Raw genomic sequence first — 18,918 nt, 5'->3', positions numbered from 1 at the left:
TGTTAGTATGTCCCACATGCAGCTGAGCTCTCACACGGCCAAGACTGGCAAGCGCAGCAAAGACCAAAGACAGCACTGCTGTGAGAAAATTATGGGCTCTTGTGTGTAACATCTTCACTGTAACCAGGTGTGAAGAATTTCAAGGTATTTTTTTCAGTAAATTTGCAAATCCATCATTTACTATACTGAAATAGAAGTGTTAATGTTTTTGAATGGCTTGAAATGCTTAATCAGTGGTATACTAGGTTCGAGGATATCTCAAAGGCGAGATCATCATGCTTCCACGAGTGTTTGAAATCCAGCTGTGTAACTTCAGCCTCACCTCTTCCGAGGCGAGTCCCTGTGACAAACTACTCATCAGTGTCTTTCCGCAGCCCCATGTCCATCTCTAGCACACGCCTTTACATGCACGCTGGCCAAACAGGTTTTACTTCAGCGCTGTGAAGTGGCCGCTCCTCTGGGCTGAGCTGCTGCAATGCAAATACTTACACAGCTTTGCAAGGCTGAACCACTGCTGGAAATTTTTTCATCTTTTCATAAATTTGAACTACTTCAGGTTTTAAGTTCGATACTTTATGGCGTTGTTTGCAAGGCAGAAGCTGTTATTGTCCTCCTGTCACAATGATCTGTGTGAGGCGTGTCAGGTATTAAGAAATCAAATTAGCTGGGTTGCAGCATGTGTGTTTTGGTTGTATGTGGAATGCAGATGTGCACTGGTCTGGGTGTGAACCAAGTTAATTTTGTGACTTCTGGATTTTGTGGTCCTGCTCGTTAGAAGTAGTAGCTAAGGAATGATTCTGTAAGTTCCAGAAATTACAATGAATAGCTTCCCCTGTTTAATCTTATGTAATGTAAGCTCCGTGTGTTATATTTTGTAATGAATGCCTGGAGAAAAATTTCCTAGAATAAATTTCACACTTATTTCATGAATTGTTTTTCGCTCATGCTGTCATCTAAACGTGACGTTACCAGATAAAATCATTTGCTGTACTGCAATGAAGTGATTCTTAGCACCAAGGGGGGAAACTTGTATTTCCTTACTGCCTGTACAACTGTCTGGGAAAACTCTGCAAGTTCACTCCCAGCATCTCCCCTTTTTCTCTCTCTGTCTTTCCCACCCAACTGTAGATAGTCCTGACCAATAACAGTGCTGACACAGATACCCTCCTTTCCTCTGCTGATTACACCTTTGACTCCTTAGTCTAGAGTTTCATGCCAGTTTGCAATTAGGGTTTTGTTTTCCATGCCATATTTACCCAAACATGTGAAAACAGTAGTTGCGTTATAAAACTTTCAGGGAGAGTTCTGTATATATCTAGCAAATATCTCCGAATATGTTAAACAAACCCCAGGGAGAGCTTCTTAGCCAAGTTTTAGAAGTGTTACCTCTTTATATGATTCTTGAGGTCCAGTGTATTTGGGGAAGGGAAGAAAAAGGAGCCTTTCATTTTAGTTTTTCTGTATGAAATGCATATTGCACTAATGTTTCCCTGGGGTGCACTCTAGTTAAACTTCAAAATTAGGACACGGAAAAAAAAAAAAAAGGAATGGTAAAATGTGACCTGAAATTGTCACTTGTGTTGTCTCTAGGAAGGAACTAGCAGCAGCTGCAATGGTATAAATTAAGCATCTCAATCTTTACAGTATGCTGTGAGCATCCCATGCAGCCTATCACCAGGTATTCTGCTTAATAAAACTTCCTCTGACTTAATCTGTGAGATGCGTGTGTCGGAAGACATCCTTTTGGGCACTCAGAATGATAAATGTATTATCCTCACCAGCACATCTTTACTTGTTTGTGTTTTCTTCTTTCCTCATCCCCTACTGAAAGAAAAAAAGGGATTTTATCCTCTCTGAGATAGATGTTGCCTGTCACTTGAGCTTCAGTGTCACCTGGAGCTATTGCTGGGCTTTTGCCCAGCAAACTTGTCTATATGGAAGACAGTTTTATGAGGGTGATAGATTTGAGCTGTTTATTTGTAAATATTTTCCATTTTATTGTTCCTTGAAATAGTAGTGCCAATCATATTATTTTGCAATCTAGAAAGAGGAAAACTCTCTGCTTCTGGAGGCTGTGTCATTGTGATGTTGTATTATTTTGGAATGAGCTATGTAAAAAGGGTACCATATAGGGACTGCTTCATCCGTCGCTGAAATGGGGTGCTTTGTAATAGTATGCAACACCTTAGTATGGAAAGCAAAGAACCTTTTCAGTTGACAGCAGGGAAAACTTTAAACAGAAGGCAGTAATCTTGGAATTTGCCCAGTATTCAGAAGAATAACTTTTAAAAACATAAATTATTTTTATAACAGTGGTAAGTTTACGGGGATACTACAAACTAAGGTCTGAATCTGATGTTTCTCTCCAACTCCATGGCAATTCATTGACTCAGAATCTATTTGCCACAAACTTGAGTGGAGCAGCTCTGCAGGAAACAAGTGTCCTGCCAGTGGGTTTTGCAGAGGGCTTCTGTCACTTGAGGTGGGCTGAATCAGGAGAACTGACTGAAAAACAGGCGATTAAAAAATCAGCTCTGCCCTCTGTTTCACATCACTTCTCCATGTAGAGCCTGAGTGTCGCCATCCTGTCCTTTCCTAATAGTTCTTGGGTACTTGTTCAATGCTGGTAGAGTTGAGTATCTCCTGCTGCGCTACTGCTATTGCTGCATCCTTCAACACATCCGTGTTGTTTAGCTCTCATCCATACACACTTCTTGATGAACCTAGCTTAACTTGACATTTCAGAGGATTTCAGAACAATAGATGTGCCTACACACATGCCAGAAATACAGTACGTTTGAGATCAGGATTTCTGTTCGGTACATACAGCAGCATTCACTTTCCTTTTTCTCCTTTAATTCAGTAAAGTGATAATTTCATGAACTCTTGGTTCTTCTCATTTTGTGCATCTTTTCCAAAGTGTCATAATATAAACTCTTTGGAGTATCTATTGAAGCTTTACTGATATTTTGCACTATTTTGCTTTTCTTGCAGCAATTGATTGTTTATCATGTTATGGATTAAGTGAGAATATTGTGTACCATTTTTTTCTCTCCACCTGTTGCAGAAAAAACCCCACACATTACTGATGAAGCCAAAGGGGTGGGGGTTGCAGAAGAGACACTGACTTATTGTAACCAAAGTTTTCAATAAAGCAGCAATTGTACATACCTTGTCACCTAGAAATGTGCTGCTTTTAAGCTGAATCCTTTATGCACAAACTTTCTGCAATGTTTCTGACCATTGTTGATACGGCTTATATCACAACACTGTGGTCAGGAAGACCAGTTTCTCCTGCTGTTAACTCAAGAGTGGAACTGAAAGTATACCCTTGAAATCTTTTATTTCTCCCCTCACTATGACCACCTCCAAACTACTTTTTGAGGTTAAGACATGTGTGACTTCAGTCTGTCTTCTGTCCAAAAGCTATGCCTTTACTGTCTATATGGAGGAGAGCTGCTCATTCCATCTTTGCTGCTGTGTGAGGATGACAAAATGGAGAGCAAATGTAATCTCAATATAAATGCTTCTTAGAGGCAAGCTAAAAGATAAAAGGTTTTTGTTGCTGATTTTAAGTGATTGCAGAGACCTGGGGGATGAACTGTCAGGTAACGGGAAAGGGTACTTGGTTAGGTGGTAGCAGGGCACACTAGGGGTAAACCAAAGAGCTAATTAGCTAGCAAATTTGAAATGTTCTATGTCAGGCAGGGACATACAGTAAAATTCAGTTTAATTCAAAACAGAGCTTTACAATCTGATATTACAAGGCCTCATTTCTATACATATAAATGCTAAATTGTACCTTAATCAAAATAGTGATTATGATTTTTTTTTCCCCTGACATTGTTCGCTTGCCTGGGTTGATATAACTTGCTTTCTTTCCCAAACCTCTGGGTACTAGTATACATCCCTGTGGTGGTTGCTTTACACTTAATTTTTATGGACCCCTGAAAGAGGCAAATAAATAATTACGTGTAACCACTGCTTATAACATCATTATAAATACAAAGCATTATTCATAAAAGTTATAAATACCGTTACTTGGCTTGGTAGTTCGGATCAATGTAGAAAACTTTCAGTCAGTGTACTATAAGAACCTATAGTCATGTTTAAGTGGTGGGAAATAGGGCTCCCCTCTTCCCAGCCCTTACTGTGCACCACTGGTGATATTACTGACATGCCTGTAGGACTGACACAAGTTATAAAGCTGTTGGTAGGTCCATTCACAGGTATTTCTATTAACGTTTTAGTGATGATTTCAATATCCAGCTCCGTGATCTTTGAAGTCTGGCTGGTGGGTAAGGAACACACTTGAAGCAGTTTGTGACTGCTGAAGCACACTTGTGCTGAGGTCGAATTTAACAGTTGTTACGTGCAGATTTTGAGGAAGCAAGTGTAAAAGAAGCTACCAATGGATGTGAATAGGCAGGATATTGGATGGCTGTACGACAGACCCTTGAGGAAGTGCCGATATGAATCCTTCAGAATATGCATACATAGAGATCAGACCAGTAGTTGCATTCAAATAAATACATTTCTTTTAGGTCACGTACTGCACTTTTTGGGTGCAGCACCTTTAAAGTAAACACATTTGTGTCTGCTGATGTGCTCTAAATCTTGTTGAAGTGTGAGAATCTGTACTGCACGTTTTAAATTGCTTATGTTGATGGTATATAAATAAAGTGTATGTGCTTAAGTTGTGCTTTCTATAATAACCTTGTTTCATTTTTATTATTTTGGGGCATTTAAAATTGACTTTGAGATGCTGGGGTTTCCCACAATTTGCATAAAATCCAGTACTACAGGTAAACTGTAGCATGCAGTTGATGCAAAAAGGAGCTGTTGCTTGAATGAAGGAAAACTGATAGGTGGAGGAAAGGCTGGAAAATGGATATGTGGAGATACATGGTTGAGGAAAGGGAAAGGAAAATGCTGGTTTGCAGAAGCTAACAGAATAGAGAAGTGGGCCATTTATCGGGTCAAAGTAAAAAGATATCAGGTTTAAAAATTTTATTTCGGTTATCTATCAGTTTTAACAGCAGAGCATGAGTTCCTAACCTGTGTGAGACTATTGAAGCTCCATCTCTGAAGAGCGAATGGTTAGCTGTCAGAGTCACGGAGAGGCCAGCTTTCCTAATACAACCGTAACGCCACAGAGCTGTATTTATTTTGGTTTTACCCCTGGATTTTTCTTTAATTTACTTTGGATAGACAGACTTTTAATAAAACTTAAGCTGCTTTATATCACAGGCTTGTTGTTTTTAGGGTGTTTTTTTAACAAACAACATTCTCTCTGTGCAGACTTGACTGGTGAACGAAAGGAGGGCAACTGCCCTCTTGGCAGATGTCCTTCCTCTGTTTGCCAGGACTGGTTTTTAATGTTACTGGGAGAATTCGTTGTTACTTGGAGAAAAGACTGAGTGAGCACCAGGTTTTTCAAGGGTCGGATAATCTTCTATATGAAGCACGGGGCCACTCTGTGAAAAGCTGAGCTGTGTTCAGCCGCAGACTTCCTGTGTGCTATCAGTGAAGTCATTAAAACTCTGTCTTAAGTGGATTGCTTGGACAGTGAGAATACAAATATCTCCCGCTTCACAAGGGTGCAGAGGCCTAACTTGGAGGTGTGACTAAAAGACAGCGCGTAACTGACAACACCACTGCCTGCGTAGGTGCTTTGGGGCTGAGTAGCACATTATTCCTCCAGCTGCGTAATGTGGCAGTGGTTCCTTGGATCTGTGCAAACAGTAGCCATTTTTCCATTCTATTTAAACAAGTGATGCTGAGTTGGGGATGACAACAATGTCATGATTTGTGCTAGGTTTAATTCAACAAGTCTGACCTTCTCTTTACAGGGCAAGATGCCTGTTTATTAAATGGACTGGAGTGCTTGGCAATATCTGTCTGGGGAACTGCCCCTTTGACTGCAAGCCAGTGTTGCAGGTGTACGTAAAATGGCAAACCTACTGTTTTCCCAGAGATGTCATGGGTCGAGTTTCAGTGTGTCAAAATAAGTAATGTTCTCAGGCCTTTGTGTTATAGGTCATGTTATGCCACACCCATCACATTTTTGTTGTGATTTGGCTCTAAATGCTACATCAGCAAGCTGTGGGCACAGCTGCCTGTCCAAAAGGTGGGGGGGGGTTAGTGGTTACCTGGTGTGGCTAAGGAACTGGACATTCAGTGCCTTTATAAGATCTGTTAGGAAAACTCATGGCAAAGTGGTTTCTCTGTGTAAAACTGTGTTTGGGGACACCACTTAATCACTCATCCTCTGAAGACCATTACTCAAATGCCTGCCCTTAACTCCAGTAATGAGGGCAAGGTGGCTCTTGCTGTTAAAGGCTTTACTGTTCTTCACCCTTCCTCTGTTTAAACCCCTCTAGTAAGGATCCTAATGTCATTGCTGGGCTGACATTCACTATGTTTCTGGCAGAACTTATCTAACTTTGCTCTTGGGCTAGCTCTTGCCCTTGTTTGTCAGTGTCCGGAGAGAGCAGTACAAAGTCTTGCTTGCAAAAGGCATCATCGCTCCCATTTCTCACCAGGAGTCTGGCGTTGGCTCCATTACGCATGGTGCCTGTAGTGCAGACAGCAACAGCAGTGTGTGTCTTGTGGCATCACCATCCTAGCAAATCTACTTTGTCTTGCTTACTTTTTGGCTGCCCAAAGTAGCAGCAGAGGATTTTATTGTTGATGCTGGTGCTTGTGTTGGACAGTGCCGGTTTGGTTGACTCTCTAGGGCCAGAGCTTCCTCCCTCCTGCTGCAGCCCCGCAGCTCCTCGCAGCATTTTCTGAAATGTATTGCCAAGCCCTGCCCAGGGCCGAGGGAGGAGAGACAGGGCTCTGTAACCCGGCCCGGGGCGGCGCGGCAGAAGCCCCGTCTCCGGCCGGAAAGGGCCGGTGCAGGGGCCGGGCCGGGCGCGGCGGGCGGAGGAGCCGCGGCCGCTGCCCATTGGCGGCGCCGGGCGGGGGCCGGGCCGGGGCGCCGGGCGGGGCGGGCGGCTGCTGGCGGGGAGCTCGGCGGAGAGCCCGGGCCGAGCCCGCCGGCGCCCCGGCGTTTCCCCGCTCCGCTCGGCTGCGCCGCGCTCCTCCCGCCGTACCATGGTTGGGGATCACTGCAGCCTCCCCGGTGAACGGCCCGTCGTCGCCCAGAGTCCCAAACCCGGATTAAGCTGCAAAATGGTCCTGCAGGCGGTGGGCAAAGTGCTGCGGTAAGGACGGGTCCGCCGGGGGCGGCGGGCGGGCAGGGCGGCTGCCCCGCGGGGCCAGTGCGTGTGTCTGAACGGGGCTGCCCCCGGGACTCGTCTCTGTGGCCCCGAGAGGAGCCAGAAGGGAGATGGAGCTTAAGTTAAAGATCTGGCCCGGGTGCCTTGTTCTGCTTAGTTCCTCTCGTGTCTGGAGGAGGGAAGCTGCGTTTGGCTCCCTCTGGATCTTGTGTAGCAGTCTGGGAGGGTGGAAGTTGGAATATGAATAGCTGCTTGGAGAAAACATTTGTCCACACATAATACTGCAGTCAAGTTTTATTTGTGCTCCCTAAGAACTGAATTTCCAGGACGTAAGCAGACAGTGAAGGTCCTGACTTTCCTCAATAAGGAATCTGACCAAGACGCTACATATGCTTTGGCATGTTTCCTACAGAAATGTCGTAAGATGAGGGGAAAAAATTGCTCATGTACCTCAGAAGGACTTGTGTGAACACTGAGACGTGTATGACTAGTGAGACCAAAACCAGACTCCTTGGCAAAGGACGCACAGTAATTTGATTTGGAGGAGTTCTGACCCGTTCTGGTTTGCAGGGAAAAGCGTCACCACAAATATTAGGATTAGCAGCCTTGCTATTCAACAACTGCAGCTTTTTATTTTGGTTAAGTGTTTTCAGATAATTTTCTGGGATCTATGAGGAATGGTAGGGCTGCTCCAAAAAGGAGCCTTGTTCCTTCTGCGTAACTTTATTTGACGAGCTTTCGTTTGTCCCTGTTTCTTACTGTCGGTTGCCAGTTGTTAAATGTTTGTCAGTAGAAACATTATCCCTCTCTTCCTCCGTTGACTCAAGTCTCCTCTCTTCCCAAGTGAGTTTAGGGGAGCCATTTATTAAAGCAGAGCATTCTGATCACAAAGCAGCTGAGCTCTGGCTGCAGCTTAAACTGGAGAAGTTCACTGCTCTCAAAGTAGGCTTGGTGACAAGGACTGCTTGGAGTTTCTCTTAAAGAAGTGGTGTATTGCAGTACTTTTTTTTTTCCCCCTCATTAAAATTAATTTCCTGTAGAAACCATTATTTTAGGAAATTCAGGTTTCTTTTTTGACTTTTTAACAAGTTTAACATCCTTTTTTTGCTTTTTTTTTGAGGGGGGGCTGGTGTCTATAATTCGAGATGGTGTTATGCAGCTGGTCATATCATAAAATCCTTTGGCCAGTGGCTTGTTATTCATGCCATGAACCCTTTGAAGTTTTTGGTAGCTGTTCTATTGGCAGCACTCCCAGATGTAAATAGATGGGTGCCTCTGTAGGGAAGAATTGCTAGACCTTTTGTTCAGCATCCATGGCGGTTTATTTTAAAGTATAGGTAACTTCCTGTGTCTTAGCAGTGAAACATATATTTTTATGATAAGCTCAATGCTTGCTTTTGAAAAAGTATAGCCTTTTTATTTCTTCTCCAGCTGAAGTACGTGCAGAAACTGTGAATAATTATATTTGCCTTCTTTTCCCGAGGTTTATTTTCTACCTGCGCTATAAAACTTGTGAAAGCAGGAAGACGTTGTTGTCGTACATCAAGTATTTTGGTGTCTGGAATTAATAGCATAACTTTGGTTTGCTAAGCTGTTGCTAGATGGAAGTGGTTACTATATTGTAGTAGAGGTTTTTTTAATGTCTTTTCATTCTGGGCTATCCTTTTGCATGCAGTTCTTTCTTTTCTTGAATATACTTCAGATGCCTTATCTGACCTTACATGTGTTGCTTCATCTTACTTTTCTTTGGTTTTTATTCTGTAAGTCATAAACTCATCCTGTTCTGCAGAGAGCTCATTGTAAGAGCACAGGCACTAGCCAGGAGCCTAGGTAAATAATAAGTCCAGTTGAAGTTTCCTTACTGCAGAAATGGGGTATTAGCACTTAAGAAAATTTGAGCCCAGTGATGGTGGAAGAAGGAGCTACATGGGACCTTGTGTAGGCAAAAAATGGTGGCTTGTTGGTGACAGCTGTGGTGGGATTTCTTTGAACACAGACATCCCCAGCTGAGCGTGGTCAACTTTATTGTTTGTAGAGAAAAGCAGGGAGCTTAAAGATGTGGTTGAATACAGAGGGGCAATGCCAGCCTGATACAGTGGCCAGCTCATTTGTTAGCACTTATGTCCTAGTGATGGGAAGTTAAATGAGATAAATGCCACATTACTGTAATGGTTTACCATCTCTTTCTGAGTAAGTATAAGACAAAGGGTATCAAACAGCACTTTTAAGGCTGCCCAACTGAAACACAGCTGATTGAGTTTTCTGTAGTCTATATAGAAGATGAATCAATACTAGACTTCAGATGAATCAATACTAAACTTTGGATTAAGTAATTTTTCTTCTGTCAATCAGGCCTGCTAATGGCTTGATGGTGAGATCAAAGGTTATCTTGCTTGTGCATAGCCTGGCGTTATGAACAGCCTACTGCATTGTAGTTTTTTTTCTCAGGCGTAACTGGAAACCATCATCACCACTGTTCCCTCCCAACCCTCCACAGCCTGCCAAGGACTTGTAGAAATTCACAATGGACAAGGAATAGAGTGTACATCTTTTCCCTAAATTGCTCTCCATTTCTGTCTGTCTCCTGGTTGTGAATTATAAGGCTCACTTGTTCCAGTATGATTTTCCTCCATAGCAAATTTGTTGTACGTTATTTACATGAGTTGTATGTTCTTGTAAGTAACTCACTCTTACAAATAACTCACTCTTTTGAAGCCTTTAACAAGTTTTCATTAGTTAGTAGGTCCAAGTCTTCCTAGCTGCTGGGTGCCAAACAGTATCTGTGTCATACGCTGGTAGTAACAGCTGCCAAAGGAAGAACCAGTACAGGGAGAGAACAAGGAGGGAAGTGCGAGGAAGCAAAAAGCCTCCATGAGAAGAAGCAGCAGCCCCGAGAACCTGAGAAGAGTTTAAAAGAGTGTGGGGAAAAGACAACTGAACCAGAAAGGGGTAAAAATGTAACAAAAGCAACAGATGTGCTCTCAGCCTTTCTAATTAATTTTTTATGAAAGCTACTGTTAGGATTATTAATCTTTTAAATTATTAGTGATTCAGCTATTAAGAACTCTGGAGATGCTTGTATCTTTCATCATAAGGGTTAGTAAACTGTGTTTAACACTTCAGGGATGAGACCAAGACTACACACTTGTAATGATTTTAAAAAATTGAAATACCATTGGGAAAGTGTCATCTCCCTTTTAAATTAATCATAGCATAGCTGAAATGAAGTTATGTGTATTCCTTGGCACAATGTTTAATTAGGGCTTTCATTTGACTTCAGATGTTTTTGAACTATGTTAATCCCATTTTTCCCCTCTCCTCTAATGAATTGTGTAATTACGTAGCCTGTGGTTAGGGAGGGGAAAAAACCAAAATGGATGCAGTTTTTCTATTTTGTTGTTGTTCTGTTTTCTACAAGTTGGTGTTCTGGAGACAGGTAGAAGGGGAAAAGGAAAGTAGGATGTAAAAACTTTGAGTATTATTCTACTTTTTAACATTATTTAATTAATTAGTCAAGGATTTTGTGAAGCAGCTGATTACTCTTGGCTTCCTTGCAGAGGTGTGCTTTTTACTGGCCTCAAGCAGCACAAGTGGAAGGCAGACTCAGGTACACGAGTGATCTCCCACTTTGGTCCCAGCGGATAACTGAGCTGGCCACCAGTGTTCTTCAGAGTCACGTGCTGGTGATTTCAGAACGCAGCGTTCCCTGCCTGTGGCAGTGCTCAAATCTTGACTCTGCTGCTTGAGTGCAGCAGATTGTTCTTTGACACTGCAGCGTGTTTGCTGCGCCATGGCACTTTGGGTCCTGCACAGGCAATTTTAGGAGACTGCTCCTCAGTGCTTTTCTAGTTAAGTCTTCAGTGAAACCAAGTCCCTCTGAGATAGTTGACTAATAATTGGTGATATGGTGTCAGGAAAGAGGAATGATGCAGGCATGTCATTGTGTAATGACTTCTGATAAAGTACAGTGTGGTATATATGGCAGTACACATACTCCAGGATGAGCGTGGGAACAGATGACTTAAAGCTGCTCTTTCTTGTAAGAGCCTCCCTTCTTACAGCAATGCGCAGAGACTGATTTGGATAACAACCAACCCCACTATTTTGGGGTAATTTTTACAGATACTTTTCAAGAGTGTAGTAATTTGTCTTCAGTGATAGCGTGATAATGATTGTGTCAGTTAGATAAATTAGCAAGTTTGTATTTGCGTCCTAGATGGTGCTATGTATTTTCACATCTAGCACATACAAAGTTTTGAAAAATTAAATTCCTTATCTATCAAATAATTCATAGCAAGATCAGAAAGAAACCATGTTAATATTCACATTGGATTCTGTTTGTTAAGTTATCTTAAGTGTGTTCATGAAACGGGACATAGGTGACTAGAAGCAAGAGTGTGTTTGATGTAGCTGCCTCGTCTCCACTGCCTTGACTCTTGTTGCTGAAAATAGCTATTGTTCGTGATGGTTGTGTGTATCAACAGGACTAAAACAAATATTTTAAAGTGTCAGTCTTGTTTTATCCTAATTTAGGTAGAAACTATTCTCAATAATTTAGTCCAGTCTACAGTATTAGAAAGTAATTAGGAAGAGCCTTTTTTAACATTAGCTAATCTGATTAACACAGAAGTCTGGGGACAGGCAGAAAAGAAGGAAGGGCAGTGTGCAGGGAAGGGGCTTATAGGCAAAATGCCCTTCAGAACCATGTCAGTTATTTTTATCCTGTTCTTTTTCTTTCTCCTTCACACAACTTTCCATTGTACCAAAATAGTTCAAAATGTTTATGGTTCAGGGCAACTGACATCACAAATTGTCATGCTGCGTCTTGCTGAATATTTCTGTAACGGGAGCTGATTCCTTGTTCAGTGACAGCCTTTTGGGACGTTCACCCAGCCACTCAGAAGGGGCCACTGAGACCACAGGGCAGTAACATCTTGTGCTTTGCCAGGCTGTGACCAGGCAGGAGGGGCTTTGTTCTAGCTGTTGGGTGCGTATGAAAGCAGAGATGTGCATGTGGAGATTGTTATTTGACACAGGTGTCCTGTCCTTGGGACAGAGCAGGTTGCAGTGGAGTTGGACCTGAGTGGCACTGCCAGCCTGCTGGACTTCTCCATGGGGCTGACTCTCCCCGCTGCCGCGGGCAGGTGTTCCCAGCATACGCAGGTAGCAAAGTCTCTTCTGGTCATGGCTGCAAAAGTTGTAGCGCTTTGCTTGATGTTCAGTCCCACTACAAGCTGTTGGGTACTTTCTGACAAAGGCATGTAACAACCTGGTCTCCTGGAGCTCAGGAGTTGAAACTATGCTCTGGAAAGATGCTGTGTCTCGCTAGCGGTCCAATGAGCCGTGCACTGCTCCATTCCTTTGGGATAGTCGTCTCTTCACTTGTATTTGCTGCAGGAGTGTCATGACCCTGGTGCATTTATGAAAGTTGGTGAACCATGTACAATGTATTAACTTAATAAAGTTGGTGTCTTTCTTCAGAGGTATTTACAACATTTTGGTTACGTGTTCTACATCCTGCGAAGCGATAGCCAGAGGGAGAGGACTGATAAAATTCTTCTATGTGTTGAAATAACCCTGTAAGGTATCTCTAGAGCTTGTATAGGAAGGGTACCTGCCTGAGGTTTAACAGCATTTTCATCTGTTGTGGGGGCAAAAGAATGCTGCCTTTTTTTTTTTTTTTTTCCCTGAAGATCCATCCTGGACACTTTAAGGAGAATATATTTGATTGTAATCTCAAAATTCTGAAATTGTCCACCACCCTTTTTTTGTCTTGTTTCTTTGGTATACCTCTGTTTCATTATAGGATTTGCTCCAGATTTTAGATGTTGTTTCAGCCTGGAAGATTATTTCAATTTATATATGTGCAAAGTTTGATCGTGCAACATTCGTCCTTCTGGGAGTTGACTAGAATTCCTAGTTTGTCTCTTTGCTTCCCGTGTTGTAATAGCCCATGTTTCTAGTGCTGCTCTTTATGGAGAAAGTATCTATTTCACACTTGATTTCTATCCACTGTTCCTGGTATCTCAAACCATCTGTGCACATCAAAGTCTTTACTAAGTAGGTTTGTAGGAGAAAAAAAAAGTCTTCTGTATAAGACCTTTTCTCTTTCTATTCTTGATGATCTTTGCTGAAGAGGTGTGGTGTTGGGAATGTATTCTCCCACGGGCTGTTGCTCTGTCTCTAGGATGGCTAAGACACAATTTATCCATTTCCCTATTAAACATCTTTCTCTGTGACTGCACCAGAACTGAGTTTGAGAAAATGTTCTGTTGTTGAGGGGGATTTTCTAATCCTTTTTCTTAATCCTTAGTGCTGTGGGGCTCAACAGAATCTTAACTAAGACTTCAGCAAATTGCTGTTAGAGAGGTATGTTGCTTTTCTTTTAAAAGCTCGCAGCACCTAGTCTCTGGAAAGAAAGGGATGTAGGATGTATGGATTAACCCTTTCTTCCTGCTTTCTGAAGAAAAAGAGCACTTCTTGGAGTTGACAGAGCCCATTAACACTGGAGCTGGGTTGTTTGAGCTTGTCAGAAATTGCCACTGTGTTAATTTTCCAAGTTAATTTCTGTCTGGTACTGAAATAAGTTTAGAAGTGCTTTTGCTCAGACAGCAGGGACTGGTGGTAGCAGGTGCTTCCCAGGTGAAAGGAACATTGTGGATGTCTGTGCAATTCCTTTTATTTTTAAAAAGGAGGAATCAGCAGTGAGTGCAGCTGTCCTCAAAGGCAGATAGTGACAGAATATTAAAACTCCTTGGACAGCTTAATATAAGAAGAAAAATAATCCTGGCACACCATATGAAGTACATAGAGTTAATGGAGAAAGAAGTCTTGGGCCTCTTCATGGTGATTTATAAAAAGTCACACACCGCAGAGATGACGTTAGGTGCCCTTGGTAGATCCACTTGCACTCCAGACACGAACCCACATCTGTTCTTCAGTCCAATGTGACCACAAATCCCAGATTTGGAACACCAAAGCCTTATGGGTTAAGTGCTGACAATTGGCAGGATGCATTTGGCAAAATGAGGGAAAGGAAATTGTGATAAACGAGGTTTTGCTGATTCTTCATCATACAAAGTCCACAGTTTTGATGTGACTGCCTTATTTCTTCAGAACAGATGTGTGCAGGGAAAGATAAAGCTGGGGTCTTGAGACTACCATCTGTGTGGGACAGAGTGGAAACTGTATTCTGTCAGAACTGAAATATTTATTTTTCTGGTTATGAGCATACAAAGCTTTTTTTCATGTCTAGGCATATCATTCAAATACATCAAAAAACTATTTTAAAATCCACACATCTTATTTAGAAGTCGAGCTAACCTGTTCAGTGATTTCAGTTACAAGCTTTTTGAGAAGGATTCCTATTGATTTTTGAAGTTGAGACTTAAATATTGAGAAGTAACTGATGCCTGAACAATGAAAGTAAATTACTCTCTCGAGTGGTTAGGGACTGTCTTTCATTTCTCTGTGGTGAAACTAGTGGTGCAGCTGTGCGGGAGCAATGTGGTTACACCTCTGCTAAACCAGTATGAGCTGCTGGTTGCTGCCAGGAATTGAAAAGGGATTCTCAGGGGAGCGATGCAGGCTGTGTTCGGAGAGAACTAGCTGGTCATTAACTGTCCCGTGTTTTGAGGTATGACGTTGAGTTGCAAAAGCTAGTGTAAAAGCATCACTTCACATTGCGTTCTGTGGAAGAAGCCAAGGTATTGGTCTCTGCTTGTATGAACTGATTAATTGTAAATCCGCATGAACGGCTGAAGACATTGCTTGTCATTTGCGCATGTAGCCAAGGGAATGAACAAATTCAGCACACAACTGTGCATCTAATTTTAATACTTATTTTTGAAAATGACTAGTCTTCCTTAACCATTTCTTTGCTGCACTTTCAGCATTTCATTAAAAGAATGAATTCGTATTTCAACAGGCCCTTGGAGGTAGCACTACAAGTTTGAATATGTCTGTGTTTTGGGGTTTTTCTGATTGCACCTGTGAAGGTGCTTCTGCTTAAGCTGTTCAGTCTCCCTTGGCATATCCTGAAAAGTAATAAATTAGGGTTGGGAATCACAGCTGCCTCATGAGCTAATTAACAGTGGCTGATCTAACTGTACCTGTAATTAAACTATTATCCACCTTACTATTTTTTTCAATCATTCATTCAGATATTCTTTACTTTGACCCGTGATTTCCTAGAGTTTGTTTTTTGAATATATTTTTCTCTTTCTCTGTACAGAAAGCAGAACTTTAATGTGCTGTTTTCTAGGAAATACTGAAAACAGCTGTGTGCTATTAATGACAGTGTTGCATCATTCTGTCACAAAGTTTAAAAATTAACTACATTATTAGATTAGTGAATGTTTTGTACATATCATTTGTTAATGAAAGTTACCTAATTAAGATAATGTTTGATTCCTTTTACCTTCAACTCTCTGTTACCCTTTCAAGAGACACAGTCCGTGCTTTGTAACTATGGATTTCAGGCGTTTTGTTTAACAAGATAGTTCATACAAAGACTGAAAGATGTTTTTCATCACAGGATCTGATCTAAGGTATGTCAGGAGAGGTGGGACTTCCCTGAACTAACTTTGGTTTAAATTAAAGCCAAAATATTAAGAAAATAATAAAAATCCATTTTTGATCTTCAAAGCTGCCATTGAAAGAGAACTGACCTTGACCCGTGATCAAGTAAATAAACATCCTTCCTCATTGAAATGCTGTAGATAATTTAAAATGTAAGAGATGAGTTTGTGGAGCTTGATGCATTGGATGAAAAGATCAGGTGGTGCTGTTTCTTCATGTTATTTCTTTGCCCAGCCTGTTCAATAACTAATGACTGGGGAGTTGATTGAATTCCTCACAGCCATGTGTCGCAATACAACAAGATGCACATGTGTGTCCCAGTACAAATGCTTTGAAAGTGAGTTTACAGGTGCAGGCATGCAAAATTGCTTATGAATAGTGAAAACAAATTCATTTTTTTCCCATTCTATGTATCTAATTGAATTTATATTGTCTACTGAAGCTCCTACAAAAAAGCTAAGCTGTTTGAAGTAGCTGTGTCGTTACCTGTGGTGCTCTGTACACTCTCAGTTCTGCTGTGCCCTAGCACTTTTCTGTCCTATTAAATCGCTTTTTTTTTTTTAGATGTAAACCAGACTGTGTTTGTGTGAAGGATTCAGATGTTGAAGTCCTGCTTACTGTGTGATTACATATAGATGACATTTTCAAAGGTTGAACTATAGTAGCAAGGCAGGTGATGAATTTGTTTTCACTGCCTTCCCAACAAAAATAACTAACTTAATCTTCCAATGCAAGACACTTTTTTGTGCCTAAATAGCTGTAATTTGCCCAGTTTTGCCCTAAGGAAAAAAGGCAGTCCTTTACTGTTCCGTGCCTTTGGGGAGCTGAGGAGAGAGACAACAACTATGACTGAGCTCAGCTGCAAGCTGACATGTTGCACCATGTTGAAAAATACTTTTCTGTTGAGAGTACAGACTTTGGGAGTGAGGATTCTCATTAACTGTTTGGGGACTGTCATGCAGTCCATATTGCCTTCTCTCATACTGCAGTTTATCATTATAAAATATATTATACAACATTTTTATGGACTTTTAAAAGTTGAGAATTGCAAAATTCAAACTACAAATACATGAGACATTTCATGTACCTGTCCTCCAAAAAAGGCGGCTTGGCCTGCATATTTAACATATTTCCTTTGTTGCAGGTTTTATTTAGGGTACAGTACTTTAGACTAGTTAGTATTGTTAGATAAATGTTTTTTGTTGTACAGAAAGCGCTTGCAAGGCAAGAAGGTGGTGAGGAAACTGAAACACTCCTTACAAAGACAAACCTGTCTGCACCCTGGTACTCTCTGAGCAGAGTAGACTATCTACATTTGTATATCTTGGGCTATATAGCAAGAAGTCTGACTGCTGAAGCCAGGTTGCCATGGTGAAATAATTCCCAGCAATTAAAGCACAGTTCTATCCTAAAAAGCAACTCTGTGTAAGCTACGTTGTGAAATCCCGCATTTACGAGGCCATGAGGTTTCTAAATTAAATTTGCTTGGTTTAGAAATAAAAAGATAGCTTTGCAATCTGCCAGCTCTGCAAACTTCGTAAAGGTTGGAACGCAACAAACAGTGTCTTCAGTGGTTTATGCACTCCAGTGGCGAACTCTCTCCCGTGAAGGTGGACCAAAGCACTGCGTGTGCTCTTCTAGGAAGACAACAGGGCTGTCTTGGAGTAACCAGGGGGAGCAGTCGCTGCCAGGACTTGAATTTAATCATGATGCAGAAGTCAAAATAACTCTATTTAAGTGTGTTTCAACAGAAGTTTACAGCATAATAAATAAATCACTGCTTAAGTTAATAGACTGAAAACACAGAGGGAATAGATATGTTAATTGAGAAGTTTCTGTGTTTTGCCTACAGTACATTTACATTTTCTGTCAATTTGCAGAGTCTAAAAACCTTGAAAGAAAGATACAAGCTTTTTTTGCCAATTGGGTTAACTTTATTTTTTTATTATTATTTTTTTTATAAGCAGTTTTTCTGGCCTCCAGAATTTCAAATCATGTGTTGAAAAAAACACCGTTCTGAGTATTGCAATAATAAACCTGACAGATGTATTTTGCCTTCTCCAATGTGAAAAAGGTGTTAAAAGCCGCGCCAGAACTTACTTGCTTTCAAATCTTGGTGCAGATCACTTGTTCTCATGGCTCTGTACTGTGGGATTTCTCCCCACTGCAGCATGCAGCACCTGTAATGGAACCAGGCTTGGTACCTCTGCTATCGTCTGCTCTCAGTTGAGAGCCACTTTTCTGTCTGTGTGTTTTAATTAAAAAAAAAAAAATAATATATATATATATGTATATATATAAAAGGTATACTATAGATTTCTGCCTTGGACTGAAAGGTTTTCCAGTATAGAGGAAAAAAAGGAAAAAAGAACCCACAAACATATTTATCTCTGCTGATTTTAAAAGGTCCTTACAGAACCAATTCAGATATGAACATTTACATATTCAGATGTCTGTGGCTAGGTGAAATGAATCCTGTTCATGCTGTCTAGCTGCAGTATGGGAGTATATTTAGCAATGGAGAATGATGAGGAAGCATTTGTGTTGTTAGAATACAAATGACATTTTTCCTCTAAGGGAGGCAAGGATACAAGCACATCCTTATCTTGGTATTGTGTATGGGCCTGATGGGTTTGGAACAAACATGCCTGGGGACTAAAATGAGCTACATGTTAACAAGACAAACCCCAGAAAACAGAACTCCAGCCTGTATTTTCAGCCGATGAACTGATGAACAACTGGGCAGAGATGCCCTGGAGAGTTAGTATGGCATGGCATCTCCTGTGCCTTTGTGCCCTGTGCCAGGGTCACCATTCTAGGGGAGGAGTTGCAAGCAGGGGAGAGTATACCAGGAGATACCATCTCAAGCAGGGATTTGCTCTCTCTTCTGCTCAGTTTTTGGCGTCCTTTATTGGATAGCCTGCAATTGAAAACTTAACAGCAACAAAAAACCCCCAAGAGTCACCACATGTCTGTCACAGGCTCAGGACTTGGGCACCTATGTTGCAATGTTCTCCTGTATGGTTTGTTCTAAGCATTGGATAAATTAATTGTTGCAACACTCTTAATCTATGACCTACTGAATCTCTCTTACCACAGACCGAATTTGGCT

The 18,918-nt window shown here is 41.4% G+C and overlaps 2 protein-coding genes across 5 annotated transcripts in view; both read left to right on the top strand.

Moving 5' to 3' along the window:
- The window catches only part of MOB2 (MOB kinase activator 2), a 121,268-nt gene that overhangs the window by 80,297 nt on the left and 22,053 nt on the right, over positions 1-18,918 (top strand). The window contains exon 1 of one of the 3 annotated variants that reach the window (XM_082057542.1): positions 6,959-7,211. The exons of the other annotated variants lie outside the window; for them this stretch is intronic. Within the exon in view, the coding sequence (XP_081913668.1) occupies positions 7,102-7,211 (110 nt within the window). The 5' untranslated portion in view covers positions 6,959-7,101. Of the gene's footprint in view, positions 1-6,958; positions 7,212-18,918 lie in introns of those variants that run through there. 3 annotated transcript variants of the gene reach the window in all.
- DUSP8 (dual specificity phosphatase 8) overlaps positions 1-18,918 on the top strand; it is a 177,509-nt gene that overhangs the window by 147,414 nt on the left and 11,177 nt on the right. The gene's annotated exons all lie outside the window — the stretch shown is intronic.

Source organism: Streptopelia decaocto (genome assembly GCF_964273445.1).
Source record: "Streptopelia decaocto genome assembly, chromosome: 7".
Lineage (NCBI taxonomy): Eukaryota > Metazoa > Chordata > Aves > Columbiformes > Columbidae > Streptopelia > Streptopelia decaocto.
The sequence above is the reverse complement of the archived record's forward strand: the minus strand, read 5'-3'. Positions and strand labels throughout refer to the sequence as shown.